Here is a 27,607-nt window from a genome sequence, read left to right as displayed (position 1 = left end):
CGTGGGTTTTTGGGCCGTCAGGATTTTTTGACGCTTTTTGGTGTCAACCATGTCGACGCCTTTTTGCGTCAAGGACCTTTTCAAGTGGCGACGCTTTTTAGTGTCAATGTGCACGACACTTCTTTGCGTGATGAATTGGAAGCTTCTCGACGCATTTTTCTGTCTCTCAACAGTTTTCGCTAGTAATGCTTTCGTCACTATCAACGTCTAAATTAACCAAATGGCATCATAAAAAGCGTATAGAATACAATAATTTAGACGGATCTTCGATACGTGGGTGCAAGGAATGGAGTAATTTCATATAAATATTACATATACACAATAAAATGTACAATGTTTGTAGCAAAAAGCTCCATAAAATGGAACTCATCCAAAGTTGAACAACAATTCTCATTGAAGACATGACATATCCGTCACAAGCTGAAGACGGATACCATTTTACCTCACAATGTACCCACTTTTTCTCTCTCTGCAACACTATTCATGTGGTCCCCTTTCTCCACTAACCCATTTTGTTACCATTTTATCTCACAAAATATCCGTCACAAATGGTAACCCGTCACAAGGGAGACCAATTGAAAGTTGAAATATTTCTATCACACTAAAATCAAATATACATCCATCTACAACGAAAATACATTTTGTTGAACAATCTGGAAAATATGTCCACACACTCCTCAATTCTAATCCAACCCTCCCACTGCATCTCATCTCTCGTGAGTCCTGCCAAATCATCAATACTTCCACAAGGAGCTTAGTAACTGCAGGTAACAACTTGAAACAAAGAGGCACGCCTGATTAAGAACTAGAAACAAAAAGTGAAGTAAATATGTATATCATATATGCTTTAATATTTTAGTGTAAGAAGTTTATATCAACTACTCCCTCCGCGTACCGGTCAATTGTTGTCCTTTAGTTTTGGCACAAAAACCAAAGAAAGAGGAGGGGGCCAATTAGTAAATGACAAGTGGACCAAATTGTATGTGAATGATCAAATTGCTCATTAAGTTCATTCTTAAAATAGAAAGGACAATAATTGACTGAGACACCCAAAAATGAAATAGGACAACAAATGACCGGGATAGAGGGAGTATATATTAGTAATAATGTCTTACTGGTTGATGGACCCAATCCTAACACTCCTGCTATATTTTGAAACAAAGAGGCACAATCCTAACACGCATGCTATATTTTGATGGACCCCTATTATCCATACCTCTGCAACTCCACATCCTACCATTATCTAAATAGTTGCTAGTCAAGAAATGCTTTGTTTGCAAAAATTTATCCCAAAGATTGAAACAAAAATATGAAAAGAAAGATCTGTACCTCCATATGCAACAATATCTACCTTGAGAGATGCCTGCAAACACAAATAAGAAGGAAGAAAAAACATAGCAAAGTCATCATCAGGAGATAATTTCAGAAAAAACGTAAAACAGGAAGAATAAGCATTAATAAGGGACAAGGGAATACTCCACAAACAATTTGCAAAACCAAACTGATGTCTCTTGAGAGTCGTGATTAAATAAGGGTAACAAGAATGGATTTCATAAAGAGCAGTAATGCAAAAATTCAAACTTGGCAATAGAAGTTTGCTATCAGAAACTCTTAACTCTTACACTCAAGTTAAGTCAATCAAAGGCTTGAATGATAAAACTTGGTTACACTTAACATCAGACGACCTTTCCCTTAAATAGTGCAAGTGATTTGTCGAGTGTAAGGCATCCTATCCTGATATTAATGTAAGCTAATAAATAGCTTCAATCTCCAAAGCATTTCTCAATTATCTAAACAATATTAGGCTTCTACATAATAAACGACTCCTAGTCCTTTGCATCACTATGAACTAGTAGTGAACTGATTCAATTCTCAACGCAATATTCATATTAGGTCTAATCACAACAATACACAAAAGTTATCATATTAGCTGAAACTTGTTACTCGTATAATCTAAGAAACATCCCCATTTTAGCTCCGGAAATACACAAAAGTACCAATATACATGCTTTCGACAATAAGCAATGCTATGAACCTTAAATTTCTACAATGACCAATATACAAGCTTTCTACGTTTCTAAAAGGTGGATTCAGATCCCAAGGGCAAACTAACGAAAATAATGTCCAAGTACACCCAAACATTCTTTTAGAGCCATGTAACTTTGTTTCGTAAAACCTCCTATATCTCCATTTCAGGTAACCATAAAAGGTCTCTGCCAGTTAAGAAAGGTGTGCAGTTATAAACATTCACAATTTTAGAACTTATTAAGACTTACCAACATATTGTGTATCATGGTTTGATATCATGTTAACATAAAAACTAAACAAAGAAGTCAGAAGGGACCTAAACCAACAAAAAGCCAACACAATTGCGATGGGGAATAGTGGAACAGACCAACTAGCAAATGACAAATTACCACTTTGCTTCATCAACTACACCTGGAAAGCATTCAAATATATTTAGGACGTTACGCAATTCTCTAAAGACATGTCTTATTTTCGATAGATGCATTGTCTTGCTTGCTTGTCTAGCTTATGGTTCAGGATTTCACATCCTACACAGGTATAACATAGATAATGTGAGAGAGAACCAAACATCCTTGTCGGTGGCTACCAATAGACATGCCTTACCCTCTAGGGGTTCAATAGTTACTTCCTTTTTAAGATGAGCTTCATATTTCAGCAAGTCATTTTAATATCGTACATAATTTTTAGCTTTCGGACCTCTATGATGACCCCTCTCATTATTATTAGCTTTGGTTTTTCTATCTCATTCAGTTATATTTCAAGGTAAAATCAATATTCTACTAATAGGTAAACTTCGAGCTGAAAAGAAGTATAATAGCCTAATTTTAATAAATAATGTAATTTACAATCAAGAGATGGTTTAATCTAACTACCAAAGTTTCTCTGTCAGGATACTGAATGTACGGTCTATCAATTTTAATGGGGATAAAGGTCAAAGTTTGCTAAACAAACAGCACAAGATAATTGGTCCAAACCATCTAACAGTTTGACAAAATTGACTACATATACTAGTTTGAAAAAATTGACTAGTTTGCAGGCACTGTCATACTAGAAATAAAGATGTCTTCAGAAATCCTCTATGCTGGAAACTCACAACTTAAGAATTAAAACAAATTATCATGAAATCAACATACCATAAGAATTAAAAAAAAATCACAACTTGAGACAAAATCTACATCAAGTAGAAAAATAAAAAAGGAAGTGTTCCCTTAATCAACAAGTACCTGGTAGAATAAGATATATTTGTAAACCTAAGACTACTTAATACTTTAATAAAGACCCTTTTTCATCATATACATATTGAGATGCACTAGAAATTTTCAGATAACATTTTGTCTTGAAATCAGACGCTAGCATCCAATCATTAAACTCTAAGTATCAACATCGCAAGCAACTAAAATAATTGTTGGGTCAATCATGTAGGTGACATAAGTTAAGTGAAAGTATGGTTGTATGTCTCAGAACTTTGTAATCGTAAACTCGTAAGTGCACCAGTGACGTACTTAAATTTGCAGTAAAAATGCTATAGAAATAGCTAAATGGGATTCAAACAAACGGTCCACCTCTTATAAGGCTCAGCTCAATTCTTCAAATTATTTACCATATACTCGTTTGTATCACAATAACAATGCATTAAACAGAATCAAGAAATAAAATTTTAGGTGTAATTTTTTTTTTTTTTTTTGGTGGAAATGTAAGTAATATTAATCATTTCCCAAAGGGAAAAAACACCAAATACAACACACCATTTTGAAGTTACATAGGCAGGAAAAGACAAGCAAACTAAGATATTACATTAAGCCTTTCTCTCGACACCATTCTCTATCACTCAACGACATCTGACAGTAATTATATTTAATTATAGCCATCCTCCCGTCCTCCCTAACTGCTTGTATGATAGCTTTGGGATGTAAAACTTTCTGCTCCACACGACATAAATTCCGAGCATGCCAAACATGATAGTGTAAAGCAACCACCAGGGAGCATAACAATTTCCTCGAAAAAACCGTAAACTCTCCTAATCTTCAACATCCTCTCGCCCAAGACAACTCCATTACTTGGTAAGCCAAGCCAGTTTTGGAATCTTGCATAACAGTGACAGGTGAAAGTGCAGCTGCTGAATAAGTGATCATGGGTCTCATCCTGATAGCCACATAAAAAACAAGTTCTTTGAGAAGTGATTCCCATCTTATATAACCTATCCAAGGTAAGTAATCTCCCATGTCTAATGAGCCAAGCATTAAACATATGCTTTGGAGTATTGAGCCTACTCCAAACAATATTATACCAGGCCACATTGGGAGTATGATCCTGCCTGAGCCAATTGTAACCATCCGCAATATTGTAATGACCATCATTATCCTGCCATTTGCCATTACTATAACCAGCTGCCATTTTCTCCTTTACCATACAAATTTGCCTCCAGGCCCAGGAACTATTAGGACTAGGTTGGTATTCAAACCAGTCCCGGCCTTTCAAATAGACTTTGTCAATCCACTTAATCCAAAGGAGGTCCTTCTTAGAAGCTATCCACCACACTAGCTTACCCACAAATGCTCGTTCCGTTCTCGCTATCAATGATGCCCACCCACCAAGAAGAGTGGAAGAGCAGACAATCTTCCAAGAGACTAGGGGAGCCTTAGAATAACTGTCAGAGCCTTCCCACAAGAAGTTCCTACACAAGGCTTGAATCCTATCCATCACTCCTGCAGGAAGCACAAAGATTTGTGCCCAATAGTTATGTAAGGTAGCTAAGACAGATTTGACCAAGATCAATCTGCCAGTGTAAGAGATTTTCCTCTTATTCCATCCCTTAATCCTCTTAACCATCTTATCCACCAGCAAAGAGCAGTCCAATTTGGACAGTTTCTTATGAGATATGTTAACTCCCAAATACTTAAAGGGCAACTTACCTTTACTGAAACCAGTCCTACTCAAGATAGCCTGCTCCACATCAGAATGAACCCCATTGAGAACTATGTCAGTCTTGTCAATATTGATATGCAACCCACTAGCCCTAGTGAAACAATCAAAGGTCTCAGCCAAAGTACATACTGAAGCCAAATTCCCTTTGCAAAATAAAAGTAGGTCATCAGCAAACATCAAGTGGGATAGCTTGAGCTTATGGCATAAAGGGTGATAATTGAAACTTGGACCATTACACACTACCTCTAACAATCTGCTCAAATATTCCATGCATAAGGTGAAAAGTAAAGGAGACAAGGGGTCACCTTGCCTTAACCCACGAGCCCCTTTGAAAAAACCATGAGTGTTCCCATTAAGTGCTATAGTGTAAGTAGTAGTGGTCACACATTGCATCACAAGCTGAATAAAGTGAGGAGGAAAATTAAGAGCCCTTAGCATTTGAAGGACAAAACTCCACTCAATAGAGTCATAAGCCTTCCTCAAGTCAACCTTAAGCATACATCGAGGAGATACACTAGCCCTTTTGTCAACCTTAAGCATACATAGAGTCATTTTAGGTGTAATTTGACTTTAATCCAAATACCGAAATTTGAAAACCCTAATGAATGAATTTCCCCAATCCTCAACCCTAAATTAAAATTATAATTAGAAAAGTATTAGTATTAAGAGTTACCCAGTACATACTGGAGGTCACTGATGGTCAAACAGTGGTGAAGAAAGCAAAACTGGAATCATTTGCCAACATGGTGACGGCATTGCTTCCTGTTGGATGCTTGTCTATGGCGGATAACTGATACAATCAATTTGAGGGAAAATATTGCAAGAAACTGATGATATTGTGAAACTGAGCAAAAATTAGAGTAGAACGACACAAAATAAGTGCAGAAATGATAACAATTCAACAGATTTGAATGAAAAGTAGGACGATTTACATAAGAAATTGATACCTCATCGCCATTCAAGACAAATCAGCATGATTATGAAGCGGAATAACATTATAAAATAAAACGAACTCATAAATTAGGGTTTATAACAAAAACATGAGATTTCTAATCGCTTAAATAAGAAAAAAAACAGAGCAAAACGAAAATAAAAATCAGATCTTAGAAGCAAACTGTAGTTCATTGCAAAAATTCGAGCACCAGATTCACGATTTCAATAAAACAAATCGTTCGGCATTGTTGAAGAGGTTCCAATTAATAACGGAATCGACAGTCCAGATCTAAACATATGAGAGATTGAATGAAGCCATAAGTAATAAAAATTGTTTAATTTAATCTACAATTGCATAGAAAACGCGAAAGAAATCAATGAAAGTATATTAGAGAAGAAGAAAAGTCTGACCTTGCTTTGGATGGTTAGGCAACCAACAAATTGATTTTACTTGATGAAAATCGAAAACGAAGGGATAGCAAATTGTAATGAGTATTACAGAAAAGATGATGGGTGAGTTGGAAAGCAATTAGGGTTAGTTCATCATAAACTGAGGGATAGCTAAGGGTATGCGAGTAGTTTCAATATAGGCGGCTAATTTTGATGGAATTTTTGTTTCTAGCGCCTAATTAGTGCGCTGTTGGGTTTTCAATATTTTGGGGAAATGGAAAATTTGATTTTGACGTAATAAGGTGTCGAGACCAAATATAAGGGCGAAAAAAGGATCGACACTTGTAAAGGCGTCGCCCCTAAAGCGTCAAGAACGCAAGGGATTTGTTGTAGTGAGCTAACAATTTTATGGGAGTTTTGTTTGTTTGTTTTCTATCAACTAATAGCAAGTAAATTAAAAGATGTGTAACAATAATATTAAAGAGTCTAGGATTCCGGTTCACTAGGTCAATTATATGAGGTGTATCTTAATTAATTGTTAGGTCAATTAAACTATCTAAGGTCACAAGATTGATTAATTCTATTATGCCCTTTAGATTAAGCCTAACATGCAATCGCTAATATTAAACACAATCTATTTGATTATCGCAGCCTATATTAATTCTAACCCTGTCGGTGAAAGCATTAATTCGCTACACTAATTATAGACTCGGGCCTTAAATCATATAACTAGAATAAGAACAATAATCAAACGATAGTTTAAACGATATTGCTAATAATCAATTGATAATCCCCTTTCTAATCAACCTAGATCTCCTTCATCCTAGGTGAATGATTTAGCTACTCATAGTGAATTGATCAACAACAATAAAGATGGATGAAAACATAATTGAAGACATGAAATAACAATAATGAATTAAAAGAATAAAACTTGAACAATAAATTACGAAGAACGATTAGAACCTTAATGATTAATGAGGAAAGATTAAATATCCAAAAGTATGAAAGATAAACCAACTTAAAGTATTTCAGCCGTACGAAAGTAATAAAAAGCGTAACCTCATAAATCCTACAAGTTTAGAATATATATTACAAACAAGACGTGTTTTAGGAAAATACGGAAATAAATCCATCAGAGAGGATCCTCGATAGAGCCTCAACATAATCGATCGAGGAGGGTTACTCGATCGAGCCCTCATGTACTCGATCAAGGAACCAAGTGTAACAGCTTGATTTCTTCTTATCTTATCTTCTTATCTTCAAGTCTCTTCGTTTCTCGTGTCATGCCCTGTTTACTCCGCTATGCCATAACCGCAATGCTCATCTTTACTTGATTCACTTCGTAATGCGTCATTTCTGCATTAAAACATAAAGTAGCGGCAGTATCGACATTTCACTAATAAAGGCATATAAATGATATAATAGGCGTAGAAACGGTATCAAAACAACATGAAAGGAGTTATAAAAGTGTATATAAAAGTGATACATCACTCTAACTTATATAGAAGTTCCTAAGGAGATTTTGGATCGTAAGGTACGTAAGACAAGGAATGGTGAAACCGTCTTGCTTAAGATGCTATGGTCTAATCACAACATGGAAGAAGCCACTTGAAAACCGGAGAGGCTATGAGGGAGCGCTACCCACACCATTTTTTATCAGGTATGTTTGGTTATGGGGACGTAACCATTGTCTTTTAAGGGGGGAAGGAGATGGTCGCATATGTGTTTTGGGGTAGTTTTGCGGTTGGTATAGTCGTGTTGTTGGTTTGTGTGAGCTATAGTTGGTGTTGTTAGTGTCTTTGTGTAGTTGGATTTGCATACTGTTTTGGTATGGTATGAACTTTGGGGACGAAGTTCGTTTTAAGGAGGGAAGACTGTATTACCACGGTTTTCTGGTTCTCAGTTACTCGGTAGAGTAAGTGGAGCTCGGCCGAGTAAGTCGTCGTGTGACTTCTGGTCAGGCTACTTGCCCAGGAGCACTCGGCCGAGTAGTGAGATACTTGGCCGAGTAAGTCGTATTTGGCCGAGTATCCCAGGTACTCGGCCGAGCGTACCCGGTCTGACGGGATTAATTTCTGCGGTTTGATTAAGGTGATTAAAGGTTATAAATATTTCGTTTAACAATTACTAATTCTTTTTATCAAAACCTAAACTACTTAAATCATCTCTCTAATCACCCTAATCACTCCCAAGTCAAGTGCAATCGCTCTTAAGTCTACAATCCATCTTTTCCGTATCGATTTCGTTAGTGATGAGTTCGTAGAGGAACAATTCTAGCTTTCGTTGTTGTTTGTTGATTTCAGATTCGCGAATAAGGTAGGTTTCCCTACTCTTGTGTAATTAAGTTGAGATTGATGTGATTGATTGATTGATTAACATGTTGTATAGGATTGATATTGTTTGAGTAATATTGTGATTGGTATTGTTGAGATGGGACCATGTTCGGGAGATGGTTTCAACCCTATGTTCGCCTCTTGTGGCTCCCCTCACAAGAGGGATGTGCACCTTAACGATATGGGTGTGCTCGTTGCGATGAGCGAGGCTTAGGTGGGAACGTCTAGGGGCCCCCCACTGGCGGTGAAGATTATCTGTTGCGATGGGTAATCTGGCAGGACTACACACTTAAGTGTGTAGTTAGATATTTATTGGTAATGGAGTTGGGAATTGATATTGCAGTTGAATTGGTTGTATTGTTGTTTTATGAGGTCTTACCTTGATTATACAGTTGACTGAACCCGGTATTGTTTTCAAAACTGTGGTGATCCATTCGGGGATGGTGAGCAATTGATTGAGCAGGTATAGTTATGGATAGCTCGCGGGTTTGCATGGGGGTCGAGTCGTCACCATTTTTATCTAGCTTCCGTTGACAGTTTACTTTAGTTCCTTGACAGTTTTGATTGTAAACGTTTGAGTTTGATTTCAGTTGTATTCATACTTTAAACAGTTTTGGTATTTTAAACTAATTGTTCTTTGATGGTCAATTTTATATACTCTACCTCAGGCAACCGAGATGGTAGCACCTTGATATGCTAGGGTGGTCTTTGGTAAGGCACCTTGGTGTATAAGGGTGTTACAGTAGGATCTTACGATTCTACGATTCAAAAAGTGGTGACTGATCCCAACTCTAGGTATAATCTTAATTTTGTAGGATCTTACAATTCAACTTGTCTCAAATTTTTCTAAAGTATAATCTTAATTCAATCCTACGATTATACGACCGATCCTTCATTGGTATTATTCTCATTTTTTCGGTTACTAAATATTATATATGACTTTAAGATAGAAAAATTTTACAAATTGGAACAATTTATGGGCATATGATAAATTAAGGGGACTAAAAAAGGTCATTGACGTTTAAAAAAAAAAAACAAGTCTATCCTTTTACACACTCTCTCTCTCTCTCTCTCTCTCTCTCTCTCTCTCTCTCTCTCTCTCTCTCCCAAAGTCTCCCAAGCCAATTAAAAAGGGAAAATGAAAAGATGACACCAGATGCTACTCAAATTGAATGCCACCGGAGATATAATAGTAAATTGGTTAAGGTTTTTTATTTTCCTCTCAATGAAAACAAATAAATAACAAAGGGTATTTTAGTAAATTAAAATGTTACAACCAATGATTCAGCATTAGCAAATTTGTTTCATTCAAGCACTTTCTTTGGCAAATTTGTAGGCATCTTTTCAACAACCATAGGAATGCATGAAATACACTCTGTACGTACATTAAGACCATTAATTATACATGATGCACTAAGTGTAACACCCCAAGAGATTGAAAGGAAGTTTGTCCCACATCGGGAAATTATGGAGCTTATGATATGCCTATAAAGGATTTCACCTACCACTTACTAAAAAAGTCTCGTGCTTTTGGGCTTAAGTGAGGACAAATAATGGCCCAAAGGTGCACACCCATCTTATTGAGATTGTGTTACGACAGTGAGGGGTCGGGTTGTTATACAAACATTTTATAGAGAAGCTTTAAAAAGTGATTGATAAAATTATAGAGCGGAAAGTATTTCATAAGGTAATTGTATTGATAATAATGTTGTTGTGTTATTGATATCAGTAGAATGATCGGTATTTATAGTACCGATCAAGAAACCCTAAGCATTACTAAAACCCTAGAGACACCCATCGTGACGTAGCCGTCACTACTAAACCCTAGATGATATCCGGTCCTAATGGGCCTAATATCCTAATAGTGATGAACATTGATCATAATCATTATCTTTGAAAGTTGATCACTAACCTAGCTGATTCTCGGCTCTTATTTTTTGCAAGAGTAGTACGTGTCATGTATTTCTACGCAAATTCGCCAAGTTCAAGTATAAACAGGTTATTCGGGTTAAAGTCGGTGATTTCAATCGTGTGATATAAATTAGTTTCTTATAAGTTTGTTTACAAACCATAAATAATCAGTAAATTAAAACTCAAAATTAATACTCCGTACAAACTTCTCTCATATGATCAATTTCTTGAAATAATTATCTTAAAATCTAATCATATAGTAACTTTTAATATTATACCGTATACGGAGTATAATAGTCTTTGTTGGGCCTTGTTGTTCAAATTTTAGTTTATTTATGTTCTTTTTCTTTTCTTTTTTTTGAAGGGGAAAAGAGACTATTTCATTTCATTCATTCAAAATCCAAGGCCGCCAAATCTAAAGATGTGCGGAAAGTTCGAGACATGTACAAATTCTTCTCCCTCCGTCATACACTAGGCTGTATGATGAGCAACGGTATTACCGTCACCCTTAACATGGGTCACTTTGCTAAATTCAAAAACGTTGAGCTTACACATGGTGTCTTCCACAATCATTCCCCACAGACATGTACAAATTCTTCTCCCTCCGTCATACACAGCCTAGCTGTATGATGAGCAACGGTATTACCGTCACGCTTAAAATGGGTCACTTTGCTAAATTCAAAAACGTTGAGCTTACACATGGTGTCTTCCACAATCATTTCCCACAAACAACGAGTAGGTCGTTGATTTTGTAAAGCGGATGCAGGAGCCTGCGCATCGCATGCTAACATAACACGATGGAGATTTAAAGAGCTAGCAACTCTGATGCCGTACGAAGCAGCAATAGCCTATGCTACTTTGGGTTCCCAACCTGCTTTCACTCCGCTTGATGTTCTTTTTCTTTGCAATGGTTGAATTAAAACTTGTATGTCTTTTTTATCTCTAAGTTCAGGCATGAAGAAGATGAGATTACGATGTAGACAAAAATATATTGATCAAAACCTTATCTTATCTACATTCATTGCTAGCTCGAAATTACATTTTTACTCTTAAATGGTTTGTGCAAAATTGAAAACGAAAATAAATTTTCTTATTTTTCCTTTTAATTTAGTTAGTGTGGTACTAAGATTCAGTACTACCGGGTGGCGCCCTATCGTTTTCTTACAAAACAATTACAACATTTAAAGATCGATATCAATGGAAAACGACTAATCATAGATAAGTTAACTAACTTATAATCGAAAAACGTTAGAAATACATCCATAAATTAAAACGAGAAAAACGCTAGAAATTAATGGCAAACAATACGACCAATCTTATTTCATGTATCTCTCATATGCATTAACGATATTAAAACGTAAGAAATACATTAAAAAAAATGAAATTTTAAAATCCGGTCCATGGATGGACGTTGAATTTCAAAGTATGATCCATGAGCACCACGTTAGACGTTGAATATCAACGTTGCAACCAAGCCCAACATAGGACATCAACGTTTCAACCAGGGCTTCAAAGTTCCTATCCTTTATCCTTCATCACCAACGTCCCTATCCATGCTCAACTTTCATCACCAACGTCTTTATCCTTCATCAACGCTCAACACCAATGTTGAGCAACCTCACAAACTTTGAGATGCAACGTTCAACACTAATGCGTGCCTTTTATATGCGTTTATTCTCATATTTGGCATGCATTTCGATGTGTTTATTTGATTACTTAATTACATTTCCTCCCGTATTTGCTACTTTGGATATGTTTCATGTCTATTGCATAGTTGGAACCCATTTATGCATTTAGAAGCCAAAGCCAGTCGATAAAGGGGACGAGAGGTCGTATTCCACGTCTGAGTCATTGGAAGGATGCGTAACCGTTACCTAGAGTGCTTAAACGTGGTAGGAAGCTGATAAGAGGCATATTGGTCGATCGACAGAAGAAGGGTGTCGATCGACAGAGGATGGAAGTCCATCGACAAACCTGTCATCGTCACATGAGGTTGATATTTTGGAGCTATTAATGGCTTTCGATCGACTTAATGTTGGTGTCGATCGACAGGGTCCAAGTGTGTCGATCGACAGAGGCAGAGTGTCGATCGACAGGTGCTTCGTTTGCCGTGATTTAGCTCATGAATGGGCTTTTAGTTACTTGTTTATTTTATCTCTTTGGACTTAGTATAAAAGGCTTGGAAAAGAATTCATTAGGGTATATTTTATTCTTCCTTCGACTGCTAAAAACTGATTCTACGTTAAACCTTTTCTACAACTTTTAGATCGAGACTTTGTATTCCCTGTTCATTACTCTTCCAAATTATTGGTAATTTAATTAATCTTTGCTCTTTCATCTTTATTATTCTTATTGCTTACTTTCTATTCCATCTTTATTATCATTAGTTTTTATGTTTAATTCCTTCTATCATCGTTTTATTATGAATTCATCCCTTTTAATTATTACTATCGTTTTCATTATTATGAGTTGAGATCCCGTGTTAAAGCACGCCATTTTGAGCTAAAGCACGACATTTATGAGCTTGGCTTATATAGTATGAATTTAAAAAATATGTATATAAATGAGTTGTGCTTATAATAGGTTGTAATGTACTGATTATAATGTTAGTGATATTATCAAAAAAAAGTGTAGTATTTAAAGGACTTTTAGATTAAATTATTTTTGTACGAAAGTTTTTTTATTATTAAAAATAATAAAATCCGACTACTATGGAAAAACATAATCCAATATAGGGTAACTACTTTGTTATTGCATTGATCAGAAAAATTTACAGATTTTAATATGCACCAAACAAATTTAGTGAATCGGAATATAGGGTCACTACTTTGCTAAACTTGTATAGAATAACATGGGGCCTACTTTCTTTTGTTAGTGAATCACATCAATTATTAATATTTTAACATGGCCCATTACTATAGTCAATCAATTATGCGGGAAAACATTCATAATTTCTTATTCTTTTAGTTTAGTGGGGATGAACATGTCTAGCTAATTTCTCCACTAGGATTTAGGGTAGCCAATGAATTTATGACGGTTGTTATTTAGGTTTTAAATTGGTCAATTATATTATGCCTTTGTTGTTAATTGTAGCATTAAATCGCAATTAAACAGTTAATGCGCATGATTGATTAATTGATCTGGTAAACCCCGACCTAATATCAAGAGCCTGGTGAGGGTTAGACCTGCTACAAACATTAGAGTGCCCTAATAAGTTGCGAGAGCCCGTTAGAATCATTCTAGGGCGATTAGCAATCCGAGAGGACCTTTTCACTACCCCTTAGACCGATATTTGTGACCGATCTGTGACTTAGACAATACCGTTAGACATTCATTGGTGAACCGACAATTCTTGTTCTCTTCTCCTATATTTTATACTCTTTTCTATTCTCGTACTTTTCTTTCCTTCACTACTTGTAGTTTAGCAATCAAATCAAACAAACCCCATTTGTTAACTAGGCAGACTTTAGTTAGCAAGTAGAACACATTTTAGTCTCCCTCTGCATACGATCCCGACTTCCCTAGCTATATTAGTTAGAGACCAGTTGGTTATTTTTGATAGGTTGCGACAGCCGTGTCAAACACCGTCCTCACTGTTGAATATCAATGTCCAAACCAACCCTTGTTTTCGCAAAAACAAAGTTTCTGACCAGAAACTTTCTCTTCCATTTTAGCACCACTTAGGTTCATCTTTGACCCTAAATTTTCCCACATTCACAAAACTTGCAGTTTCACGATTTCAAAACATCTAAGAACTCGGATTTTGGTTTCGTTTGACCCCCAAACGACCTCAGTAAGACCGTCGCAAACAAAATATCCGTATTCGCATGAACTGAAATAACAAATTGGAATCTAACAAGAAGCAATAAAATACAAAATTAAGGGGCAATTGTGGTAGGGACTGGTGGTGGCACGTAGGGCTGGGCACCGGTCCAAAATCGGACCGGAATCAGAACCGACAAAAAACATGGACCGAGACAGGACTATAAAAATTCAGGTCCGGGGTCGACTGAAAAATCAGTCCAAGACCGGACTGGTCGGTTGGACTGGAATTTGTCATTACATGAACACTTTTTCAACTTCTGGTCCAAAATTTCCGGTCCATTAGGCCGGATCGGACCGGATTAAAAAAAAATAAGTTTAAGAAAAAAATGCAAATAACAATAATTTCGGGAATTCCGGTCCAAACCGGTCCGGACTAGAAAATAATGGACCGGAAACCGGAATGTTAGAAAATGGTGGACCGGAGCCCTGACGGGAAATTTTTAATACCAGTTCCGATCAACTAGATTTCGGTCTAGACCGGTCCATTTTTCTTGTCCGGACCGGATTATGCCCACCCCTAGTAGCAAGGCAGTGGCGGTGTGGTGTGTGGTGGTGGTGTTGGGTGGCAATGGTGCGGTGGAAAGGGATTTTTGAAATACGGATAAAAAGGAAAAAGAGCAAAGGGGAAAGAGAGGTGGTGGTGCAGGGTGGTGCGGGTGGCAGCCGGGTGGGAAGTGATTGAATGGTAAGAGTGAAAGAGAGAGAGAGTATGAGTGAGGGAGAAAGAGATACAGGGGTAAGTTACGTCTTTTTTTTTAAAACGTCGACGGTTCGTTGTAAAACGTCGACTGCAATTCGGTAAATTAATAAACTTTTGAGATTTAAGCATGAGATTTTAACATATTTTGATACCATAACTATGTATTTTAGTTATATAAGATCTTACGATTCTACCTATATGATCCTAGTAACCTCGCTGATCCAAAGTAGGATCTCGATTTTAACAAGATTGGTTGGATGACAAGTGGATCAAAATGCCAAATGACAATTATCAGCCCAAAAAAAAAGTACTCCCAAAATAGAAAAGTAAATAATTGAATGAGACAATCCAAAAATGGAAAAGGTTAACAAATGATGGGGACGGATAAAGTACATAAATTGCAACAAAAAAAAGGAAAAAAAACTAACATTAGGAGTTTAGGACCGTAAAATTGGATCATTGAGTCCTAGGATCATGTTACGATTCTATGATTAGATTTTTTTTTTTTTAATAAAGCATGAGTGTAAAATCCTACAAACTTAAAATTGGAATTGGTCACTATATTTTTGCACAAATTCTCATTTAAGACGGACACTATTCGTCTTAAACTTAAGATGTACGGGTCAAATATATATCAAATCACATGCGAAGTTGCCTAAGAAATGCCAAAATTTTTGTCTTTATTAGCACCACGTGGTAGTATTTGACACGTCTTAAGTTTAAGACGGATAGTGACCGTTTATAAGCAAGACTTACTGATATTTTTTATTGCAAAATCGTAAAATCATAAGATCGAAATACAGGTCTGATAACAATGATCCTATTTGAACAATTTAAGTTGTAAATCATGCTACCAATTTATTACCAAAACTGAAATCATTTTGATAGCCTCCCATCCATTCATTAGAATTTTTTCACCAAAGTTTTAGGAGAGAAATAAAATTGTTAAGAAAAATATATGATACCTTTTTAACTTTATTTCTTACCCAAAGTGTAAATGTAGTAAGGCCATGCAAAGGCCACTTTACAAATCCATTCCACACACCTGGCACATACCATTAATACTAAGGGTAAGGTAAACTCCCCCTCCTATATAACACACATAGTTGCATGCATGCATAAACAAACAACCAACAAACAAAAACCATGGAAATCACACAACTCCTAGTCTTAACCCTCACCTTCATAATCCTCCCTCTCCTCTACCTAACAACAAGGCCCAAGTACAAGCTCCCACCCGGGCCGCGACCGCTACCCCTCATTGGAAACATCCACTTGATGGGTAAACTCCCACACAGGTCCATGGCAAACCTAGCAAAAAAGTACGGTCCTATAATGACCATGCGTCTGGGGTCGGTCCCAGGTATAGTCGTATCAACATCGGACGCTGCAAAGTTATTCCTAAAAGACCATGACTTGGTTTTCGCCAGTCGACCTGCCTTGCAAGCCGTCAAGTACCTATGGTACGAAGGCAAGGCAGTTGGTCTGGCTCCCTACGGGGAGTCCTGGCGAAAACTAAGGAAAATGATGACACTTCAACTCCTCACAGCCAGCAAAGTGGACAGCTTTGCGTGGCTTAGGAAAGCGGAGATAGGAAGGACATTAAGGTTTTTTAAAGACGCGGCCGATAAGGGTGCCGTGGCTGATGTTGGTAAGAAGATGGGAGAGTTAACTGAAGATATTATGTTTAAGATGATTGTTGGAAAGGGTAAAGAGGAAGATAAGAGGTATGATTTGCAAAACTTTGTTGAACAAGTATTGCAATTGGGTGGTGCTTTTAATATGGCTGATTATGTTCCTCTTCTTGCACCCTTTGATTTACAGGTAAACACTTTTGCTTTATTTTTGTTATAAGGAAACAATCTCATACTTTTAATGAAAATTTATATCTTTAATTAGGTTAGATATCAATGAAAATTCAAAAATGACAAATTTTTAAATAAATTTATTTTAATTTTTGGAGAAATTTTTTTAATAACCATAATTCTTGAGTAAGACTTCAAAAAAGGGTGACTTTTTTTTAAAAAAAATTCACGGTCTCTACAATCTTTGTAGACTTTTGGCAATAAACGAGGGATAAGTCAGGAGAAAAAAATAGTTAAAGGACTAATGAGAAAATATTTCGATTTTTTAGGTCGATTTGAATTATTATTGTCTATTTGTCTTGACCATGCCTCTAGACTATAATCGTGTGTAAGAAAGTTTTATCCAAATAGCATTAAAAATCACACATTAATTATCCCATTCAACTTATGAAAACTTATTTACAACAAACCGAATGTTATTCCACAAAATAACACACTCTGTCTCGATCATTTATTTATTTTTTATTCTTTGTGAGTGTATATTTTAATTAAAGCTAAATTAATGATTTTGCCTGAAGTATTAGTTACTTTAGTTTTTTATAAAAATATTTGTGATATATATTGATCCCTACCACGGAATCAATTATAGGGACTAACTCGAAAAATGAAGAAGGTGAGTAAGGAACTAGATGTCGTACTTGAAGCCATAATAGAGGATCATCTCACCGGAAAAGGCTTCGTACATAACAACGATCTCCTGGGTATTATGTTGGAAATAATGAAAAACCCGACAGATATCGTCATCGACAGAGTCAATATCAAAGCCGTAATGTTGGATCTATTTGGTGCCGGGATTGATACCATTGGTCACACCATAGAATGGGCCATGGCCGCTATGGTCAAGGATCCAAGGATAATGAATGTCCTCAAAAAAGAGCTTGACTCTGTCGTGGGCGACTCGAGAATGGTAGAAGAGACGGATTTTCCAAAACTACCTTACTTAGACATGGTCGCTAAGGAAACATTTCGACTATACCCGGGAGCACCATTGCTACTACCCCGCGAGTCAATGGAAGATATTGTACTCAACGGTTATATGATCCCTAAGAAGTCGCGAATAATAATCAACTTTTGGGGTATAGCAAGAGACCCCAACGATTGGGGTGAAAATGCTGATGAGTTTTACCCGGAGAGGTTTGCCAATGGAGGTGGACAGCATTTTGGGTTTTTCCCATTTGGTGGAGGGCGAAGGTTGTGTCCTGGTGCGTACCTAGGAACTGTCACGGTGAAGATTGTGTTGGCTCAACTGGTGCATTGTTTTGATTGGAAGCTCCCTGGGGATGAGAAGCCTGAAGACATGGATATGTCTGAGAAATTTGGCATTGCAATTCCTAGAGTTGATAAGTTGTATCTGATACCTTCATATCGTCTGAAGGTCGCCTGCCCCTGAATGTATAATCCGTTGCTATGAACGGGAGTATTAATTTGTTGTCATCTTAGATCACAGTCTTTGGGTTTATATTCAGTAATGTAATGCTCTCTTATATTGGTTTGGTTTTTGTCTTTTGGCAAAAGTCTATAGTTACAGAGATGGCTAAACCTTCGCGCAATAATATCATCGTTCGGTTATTTTGCTAGTTCGGTTTTTGAATGAATTTGCTACACCGCCATTTCACATAATGAATAAAGAAAATATAGTAATCTCCGTTTTACTAGGTTCTTCCAACTTTGAAAATACACTAGGATATGCAAAACTTGCGACGAAGATTTTGGAAAATGGGAAGAATATGACTCATTGCTTCACCTTTCAACATAACTTGTTATAATTGAGCTTGTTTTACTAACAGATATACTTCAACATGCAAACAATCATAACGCTTCATAATGAAACTCGACATTTTGGCTATCAATAGGATAGTTTAGATATAGTTCCACACTTTAACAGTCTGCACTAGTCACTGAATTGCCATAAAAGTTAGCTCATTGATGCTATGAAGATATTCGGGAATACTTGGCAAGCAACGCACAAAAAATTACGAAAAAAACTATAGTTACAACTTATAAGCACAAAGGGCATAATAACACCAGGGACACTAGTAATACAAAGCTAGATGCATTCTACAGCAAAGGCTTTCCCCATAAGTTCAGCAGAAGAGAGTAAAAAAAATATTATAAAGAATGGTTATAGTATTCAATAAACATCTACGTAGGGACCAAAAAAGGAAATTTTAGTTAGCCATCACAACCTGGTGTGTCGTCTTGAGAGCTTCTGTAGCAAAAAACCTGACATCAACATCTGGGTCTTCACTGAGCTCAGCCAAGCAAGGTTTGATAGTACTATCGACCACCTATGACAAAGAGGATTGTAAGATGGCTTTTCAAGTTCAAGAACTTCTATTATACCGAAAATACACCAGATTTTCGAGGGGTGAGTGAGATAAGCGAAGTTTATACAAGGAAAAATGTTTGCTTAGGGAACTACATCATTGACACCTGGCTTTGACATATCTTGTGTAGCATATTAGGGGGGGTTTGGTTAGAGAAAGGGAAAGGAAATCAGAAAGGGTAAGAGGGGGAAAGGTAAAGGATTACCTAAAACTTAACTAGTTTGGTCAAGTCAAGAAAAGAAAATAATGGTCCACTCACTCTCACTCCTACCACTAACACACACCACAACAAACAACCACTTATCTACTCAGCTGCAGCCACCGTCTCCTCACCCACTGCTGAGACCCCACCGCGTCGCCCAACCTGACACTGTCGCCCACTTGTCGTCGTCGGCCCGCCCCCAAAAACAGTGGGCTGCCGGCGGTCTGGGGGTACTTGGGGAGAAGATTGGTGATTGTGGTTTGTTTTGGTGTGCAGGTGGTGGTTTAGGTGGGGTGGCTGTGGTGGTGGCAGTGGTGGCGGTGGCGTGATGGTGGCGATGGCATCCTGGTGGTGCTTTGGTGGTGGCTGGTGTGGTGGTAGTCGCAAGTGTGGTAGTAGGTGAATAAGGTGGTTGAAGGGGTAACAAGGGTAATGAAATCTCATACCTTGGGGAGTGGGGGAGTGGAATTCGATGGATTGAGGGGTAAGAAAGGGAATCTCATTCCCTTTGTTTGTGTCAAACAAACACCAACAAAGGAAATCAATAACTTTGTTTCCCTTTCCCTTTCTTATAGACCCCCAACCAAACGCCCCCTTAGTTACCCCCTCCTCAAAATTATCTTTGTCATTTTACTTTTGCGGTTAGAGTTTTGACCGTCAGTAAGTACTAAAATATGAAAACTTATAATATGATCATGAAATATTGTCATTCATCACAAAACATTCTTTCACAAAAATATTATTTGAAAAAAAAAATACAACGTAGCATTTAAATGGAGAAGAATAGAGTCAAAGTGGCTTCTTAGACACCGTGAAATAGCCAAGGGGAAGATTATTTTGAGTAGGGCTATTCAAAATTCGGGTCAGTCCGGTACAGTTCTGGACAGGTGAACGCCCCTTATTTTGAGTAGGAGGGAGTATTTACTGAATCCCCATGAACTTGTACCAATTATTGGAGTCATTCTTCTGGAGTATAGAAAAGTGCGCCTAGAGCACATCGAGGCACAAGGCTTAATGAAGCAATAGTTAAAATCGAGTTGAGATAGCCCGTAACCCAATACTAACTCAACCCCATGAAATGACCGCATAACGAATTGGCCTAATAAAGTAATAATGTTCCAAAAAAAGGTCAAATTGACATTTTTCTTGATTGTTTCAACTTAAACATATGCACCAAAAATAACTTTTAACACGATATTATTGGCCAAACATGAAAAGGTATGGTAAATATATATTGATTAACCGACCCGATTTTGACCCAAACCGAACCCGGCCCAACCTATCACCACCGGTGATGTCCCCGACCCGGCAAAACCTAAACTGATAGAACCCGAAACCACTTTTAACCAACCCCTCGTCTACCATATACTATAATAAAACACATTGTCAGACTTCCTAAGTGGCAAGATTCGCAGAGAAATGGGATACTTACAGATTGATCAACAATTGGAATGAGTGACTGCAGCACTTTTGCAACATTGAACTTGATGTTTGGTACCCTGAGATATTTACAAAATCAACGTCGTAATCCATCTCCATTGTTATATAGTAACCCAAGTGCTTTGTCATAACTGAAGCAATTAATTAACCTCTGAATATAGTGTAGTGACTGTAGTCTAAATGTCTAATAACAACTGAATCAATAATATACCTGTCTTTTGATGCATTAACCACCACTGGTAGAAGCTTGGAACACGTAAGTTCAGCACCCATAACAGGGGCCAGTAGAGACACTGACTGTATGATGGTCATACGGTACAGATAGTGAGGGTTAGTAGCCATCTCTAACACCTGCCAAATTTCAGCAGAGCATTATATTGCAAAATATACAAAATTAATATGCAGTCAGACTCCAAACCTATTACTAACCTTCGTTTCACCATGTTCTTCCCACTTTTCAAAATATATATGTGGGGGATTTTGAAAAATGGGAAGAACATACAGAAATGGATACTACATCATTCTTTTAGGCGCACAAAACATTAAACGTCAAGTTCAGCAAATACGATGATAGCTACCTACAAATTAATATGTGAATAGACTGATTTCCTTGTCGCACGACAATAAATCTTAAGCTAAAGAAACAAGCTAAGAAGTTCCAACTTACCTGTGGGATTATGTGTTGCATTGCCCACTCTGGACCAAATTCTTCAGCAAGACGCTTCACATTATTAGCAGCAGCGTCTCTAATTGAGTAAACCTGAAATCCAAGAACCAGATCTAAGCAAACTGAAGATTCAAAGCAGATAACATAAAACAAAATAACTTCAAAAGATACATTAGGCAATTTCTAAGGGTGTTTAAAGTGTTCCAGATTTCGAATACTCTGGCATTTCAAAACACCACTATGAAAGGGATCAACAACTTAAGATATGGTTGCTTATTCTGAATTTGTACTTATACCATAAATGCGCCTCATACTGCCTCAAAATGAGGCAGCAGTGACCTTCAAGGCCTTTAGAACTTTGTCCCAATGTAATCCACGCAGATTTAATACGATACTAGATACTGTAGTTACCTAGAAAACATCTTCCGGAAATTTCTCATTCATTTACCCCTATCCTTATTCTTTATAAACAGCTAGACGTGATGAGTCATGAACCATGATTATACAAACCTTATCATTTAACCACTGCATGCATAGAGAACCAAGTTTATCATCGAAAAATCCAACGCCCAGCTGACTAGCTAATAAGGGTATGTATTCAATGATGGCCAAACGAACCCTCCAATGCCTATCTTCTGCCAACTCGACAATTGCAGGGAGTAACGATTGTGACAACAGGTCTATTCCAATTACCTGCATTATGGAGCAATCCAAATTAACCCATCAGCAAATCATCACAAAAAGAAATGAGAAAACAAGACCAAACCAAAACATATTACCAACTACGAGCAAATGAGGGCACTTCCAATCTCATAACTAGCAAAGTCGAGGTGGCGCCATGAAAAGTATGAACTAAGTACATCTATGAGTGTATGACGACTAGAAGCATTGTATACATCATTTTCTCATATATAAGGAAACAAGCATACTAAAAGGCCCTTTTCTTTGAAAGAAGCCTTCTTCATTTAGCATTTTATGTATTCATTCTTGAAATTTTGCTTCATCGAGTTACTAAGGCCAATGCTTAGCAACTTATTATCGACATCTCATGGCCATTACTTCTTGTTTTGACTGCAATGAGGACTTGTGGCGCTAAGCTTCTCATATAACATGATTTACCTTTTAACAAGGTTGAAACCTATTTTCATTGAAAACAAAATGTGGAGAGATTTTACACATTTAGGTGTCTTTGTTTATGGGTGTTACTTTTAGAGTATCTTTTTTATATGGGTGTCACCCTCATGGTGTCTTTCTGTAAATGGGCATCACCTCTATTATATCTCCTTGGATATCGACGTCATACCCGTAGTCCCGCACTTATAGTAATGTCAAGTGTCATGCACTCGTCGTTTTTTATCTACTGGTGTCTCTGATTCGTGTGCAAAAAGCAAATATGTGACCAACCGCGCAATATAACCTAAAATCAAACCTGGTTAACTTGATCAAGCTTGCTGATTATGTTCAACCGAACATCAGGAAATTCATCTTTAAGAAGCGACAGGAAAATTGGAAGAAGTTGCTCAATTGTAGCATCCTGCGACCACAAAACCACATTAGGGAACACTATGAAGAGAATCATCTTGAAATTAATGAAATATAGTTGACAAAAAGAGATCAAACCAGGCTTGCTTGACTAACAAGACAATGAGTATATACAAGCACAACAATATATAAAGGCATAAAGCAGTGATAAAGAAAGAAGACGGTCAATACACTAAGAATAAGTGACATGGGCATTACTGAAGCGGACCTCCAATGTTGTCATACAACACCAGGTGTAGGCTTTAAACTATTCAATTCAGATAATTATTATACTTCATTCAGGCTAAATAAGTAGTCTTTTGATTATTACACTGTAGAACATCTTTTGCAAGTAGTGATTTCCCAGTTAAATGTGAAAAAGCCTATGCAGCTCTTAAGAGCAAGTGAAAAAGCATTAAAAACAGTTCTTTCAAATAAGGAGACCACCAAAGAACCGAATAATTAATATTGTTCAAAACAAATCATACACTCAGACACAAGATAACACATATATTGAGCAATACAATAAATATTTACTTGATCTCTCACCTTTCCCAAAATCGGTGCCATTCCCATAATAACTGAAGCCAGAGCCGAACGAACATGCTGAGACGAATCTGATGACAACTCCTGCAAAGAGAAAAGCTTGCAGATTAGAAAACTGAATATATGAAGTAAGACAAGCAGGAACACAGGTCACAGACTAATTTAATCCCTGAAATTTCTATAGATGAAAAGGAACATATTAATATCTACCTTGACACAAGGAAGAATGTGCTGAATCGCAAGCTCAGGGTTTAGGATACGACAAAACTTGGTCACTTTTCCAGCAGCTGCTATACGAACTTCAGCTTCATTATCGCGCAGTAGCCGCACATATGCGGGTAACAAATCCGACCTTAAGAAAATAAGATGAAGAATCAAATATAATATAAAATAGAGTATCAAAGACACAAATAGGACCTTCTCAGCATGCCCCATATAATAGAAGAAAATAGAATGAACAAGGATGTTTGAATCCCCAAAATGTTTAGGATGGCCTGATGGCGTGGAAGATTATATGCAGTAGCCAATTGATACCTCGTAGGTTCAGGGCCCACTGCTTCACACAGCTCATACAGTTGATTAGCAACCATGTAGCGCACACGCCAAGACTTATCCTGGAAATTGATAATCAGGTACATAGAATTATTAGTCAGATTAGTAATGCAAATATGATAAATGCGCAAAAAACTTTTGGCACTCAGAAGCAAATCACCAATTCAAATTTCAAATCAGTGTTTCGTTCAATAAAGTACATTGATAGGAATCTAGCACAATAGCCTCATAGACCAGTAAGTTCTGAAGCTAACAGAAACCTTACAATCCAAATCCATCTTATATATGCAACAGTTAATTTGCTAGGAAAACATTTACTCCTAAAATTTTCGAAGTAAACAGTGAGAAAGTTATACAAAAAAAATAATAATAATAATAAAAATTTGATATTCAAGATAAAGGAATACACTGTCTTCATTCACAAGACTCGCAACCGTGTAAGCAAGGAAAGCTAATAAATAGACAACAAGATCCAAAAGCACACACGTTACAGAAGCTGAAGTACTAGTAAGAGTTGTAGCATACCTGAGAGAAGTTAACTATAACAGGAAGAATGTGTGCAATACAGTCTTGTGGATCCAAGAGCTTCCCAAGGGCAGCACAACCCTCAACAGCCAATAGACGAACAGAATCTTGATCTGTATGCCAAGGAGAAATAATGTGAAATACTAGCTGATTTGCACTATGCAGGTAGTCACTAACACATCTGTTAGCAAATCAAGCAATTAAGCCAAACAACAGTACAAGTGTACAACACAAGGTGGATTCAAATTGATTCAGAAGTCCATATTTCCTAGGTAATTGAGACCTACAGTCCCGACTCCCGACAATTTGTAAGAATATATAGAAGTGGAAAAAACAGAAAAATAGGGACGGCAGTCAAATTATATCGTATAATTAAGGAATTATTCAAAGCTGCTTTATGTACCCTTAAACCATAGATCTTGCAGATTGAGCACATAGAGACTTTTACAGAAATGCAAATTGTGCATACAAGCTTGTATCGTTTAGGAAAAGACAAATGAAGCACCTGGCAAATAAACTAAGGTTCCGTCCTTCAACGCATACAATATACATAAGTAAGCATCTTACAATGACCTCACAAGTTACTGTTGACTGACACAAGCTACACATATAAAGCTCCTGCAAACATGAGAAACAGAACACATACCATCCTGCGTAAGCTCCTCAAACATTGACAAAATGCTAGATTTCAAATTGGTTGTTTCAACAGTAGCTGCAAACTTCCCCAGATTGCTAGCAGCTGATCTTCTAACCATTGGCATGTCATCTTGACACAATTGGTTATATATTGTTCTTAACTCAGCTTTGACATTTTCAGGAGCACTTGGGTAAGCAATATGGAACAAGCCACATGAAGAAACACGAGCTGTAAACCACTCACCAGCAGCCAGTCTCTGAAAAACCATTACAATGAAACCAATTTCAAATATGCCTATGTAAGAAGTATGCCGCCTTTTCAAATATAACATTACACTTTTCAAGTTTCGAATTTCTTACACACTAATATTACACCCAATGCCTAGGTCGAAAGTATGCAGCCTCTTCAAATATAACATAACCCTCACAAGCTCACACATAAAATACCTTCAATAGCTAACATAAACGCAATATTGTTCTATAAGATGACCTCGAAACAACTACATCATGCACATCTTTAAAACCATAATGAGCTTCCAAGCACAAATTATGCTTTCTTTAGTTGCTCTCAGTGCCAAAAGTAATCTCGATATCTGTGATTGTTAAGCTACCATAACTCTTCCTCATCCAAACTTAGAAGTCTGATAACTCTCTTTAAGTTTACAAATTATACCAAAAAGACATCAGATTCCCAAAACAATCTTGCGCAAAGCTTTTAAACTATCAAGTTTTTATGTCATGAGTATCAGCAAATTTTTTAACAACTCCATAAAAAGCGCCTACGGAGTACAATCCTAATAACGAACTGCTAATATATAAGATACCCCATATATCAAATTCTGCAATTCGGTTACACAAAGCTTTGGCTAACAAGATTCACCTCAAGAATTTACTACATATCAAAACTACTACTAACATTACCCCCAATGCCTATGTCAAAAGTGTGCAGCCTTTTTAAACATAACATAACCCTCACAAGCTCACACATAATATACCTTCAATAACTAACATAAACGCAATACTGTTCTATAAGATGACCTCGAAAAAGCTACACAATGCACATCTTTAAAACCAAAACAAGCTTCCAAGCACGAATAGCCCAGCTATCAGATCTGCAATGTAGGGTACCCCCTCCTTATTTTCGAAATTTTCCCTATTTTCCTAAATTCTCCTCGCATATTTCTAAGAATGTCGCAATTCCAACGAATAAGACCAAACAACAATTTACATAGTTCCACAATAAAAAAAAAAAAAAAAAAAAAAAAAAAAAAAAACAGCACAACTCATACGAAAAGTGACGATAATTTAACTTTAACCATAGAGATAAATGATTCAACCACAAATTTCAAAAATGTTGCAATTCCAAACAATGAGAGGGAATAACAATATACATAGTTTGGCAACAACAAAAAAGCTCAAAGGCGTATTAAAAGCGGCGAGATTCGAACCTTAACCATAGGAATAAAAGACTCAACAACATCAACCTCCCGCATCTGAGCACCAATCTTAGAAAGCGACTCAACGGCCTTATCACGAACACAAGTTTCCTCAACACTACACAACGTCTCCAACGGCGTAATCAACACATTGGCATGCTCTACACCGCCAACATACGGTATAAACACGCCCATTTCCTCAGCCATAGCAAGAAGCACCTCATCGTCATCGTCATTGTTCTCGCTAAGAAACGGAATCAATTCTTTACGCGTGCGCTCTTCGCCTAGCGCACGCGCAATAGTGGAAAGACGACGAATGGAATTCAATCGGAGTTGAATATCCTCATTTTTGAGCTCGTCGATTAATACAGCGATTGGATATAGGGGTTCTTCTACCATCGCCATTTTCGCCGAATCAGGTATTCAAATTCGCTCTATACAAATTAAAACGAATAATTAGGTAAACACTGGCGGAAGGATAGATCTGGAAGTAATTGAAGCAGAAAATTGAGAAATGTAGAAAGCGATCTACGGAAAGTAAAGTTTAGATCGATCAATTGTAATGAGAGCGGATATTGAAGGAAAGAGATTAGGGAGAAAAAGACGTACCAGAAGGAAATCGAGGTTCAGGGAAAGAAGGGAAAGTGGTAAGGGGGAGGAAGAGGAAGAGGGAAAGAGGGGGAGAGAGTTTCAAGGGAGATACATACATACATGTAGACCACAGCCCACGGGTGAGACGGTGTCAGGTTAAGGGACAATTGGACAGTGCAGGATTTGAAAAAAGGGTTATTTTATGAGAATAATCCAACCTATACCTCTCCTTCTTATATTAATCCAACCTATGT

At 37.1% G+C, this 27,607-nt stretch overlaps 2 protein-coding genes and 1 long non-coding RNA gene across 3 annotated transcripts; 1 reads left to right on the top strand and 2 right to left on the bottom strand.

Annotated features, from left to right (window-relative positions):
• Window positions 1-584: 584 nt before the first annotated feature.
• Window positions 585-6,538, bottom strand: LOC141653380 (uncharacterized). Its single transcript, XR_012547390.1, has 3 exons — window positions 6,298-6,538; window positions 1,330-1,363; window positions 585-761 (listed from the first exon to the last, which is right to left on the bottom strand). It is a non-coding gene; the product is annotated as an uncharacterized LOC141653380 (long non-coding RNA).
• A 9,653-nt stretch (window positions 6,539-16,191) lies between these two features.
• Window positions 16,192-18,396, top strand: LOC141651321 (cytochrome P450 CYP736A12-like). Its single transcript, XM_074459038.1, has 2 exons — window positions 16,192-16,869; window positions 17,500-18,396. The coding sequence occupies exons 1-2, from the start codon at window positions 16,192-16,194 to the stop codon at window positions 18,298-18,300; spliced, it is 1,479 nt and encodes a 492-aa protein (XP_074315139.1). The 3' UTR covers window positions 18,301-18,396.
• A 417-nt stretch (window positions 18,397-18,813) lies between these two features.
• On the bottom strand, window positions 18,814-27,531 carry LOC141653379 (uncharacterized). The gene is made up of 13 exons (XM_074461116.1): window positions 27,372-27,531; window positions 26,775-27,196; window positions 25,337-25,583; window positions 24,691-24,803; window positions 24,148-24,227; window positions 23,824-23,965; window positions 23,617-23,697; window positions 22,976-23,080; window positions 22,057-22,239; window positions 21,547-21,639; window positions 21,091-21,230; window positions 20,872-20,938; window positions 18,814-19,198 (listed from the first exon to the last, which is right to left on the bottom strand). The coding sequence occupies exons 2-13, from the start codon at window positions 27,165-27,167 to the stop codon at window positions 19,079-19,081; spliced, it is 1,764 nt and encodes a 587-aa protein (XP_074317217.1). The 5' UTR covers window positions 27,168-27,196; window positions 27,372-27,531; the 3' UTR covers window positions 18,814-19,078.
• Between the last annotated feature and the right edge of the window lie 76 nt (window positions 27,532-27,607).

The sequence above is a fragment of the Silene latifolia genome, chromosome 4, assembly GCF_048544455.1.
Source record: "Silene latifolia isolate original U9 population chromosome 4, ASM4854445v1, whole genome shotgun sequence".
Taxonomy (NCBI): domain Eukaryota; kingdom Viridiplantae; phylum Streptophyta; class Magnoliopsida; order Caryophyllales; family Caryophyllaceae; genus Silene; species Silene latifolia.
The sequence above is the reverse complement of the archived record's forward strand: the minus strand, read 5'-3'. Positions and strand labels throughout refer to the sequence as shown.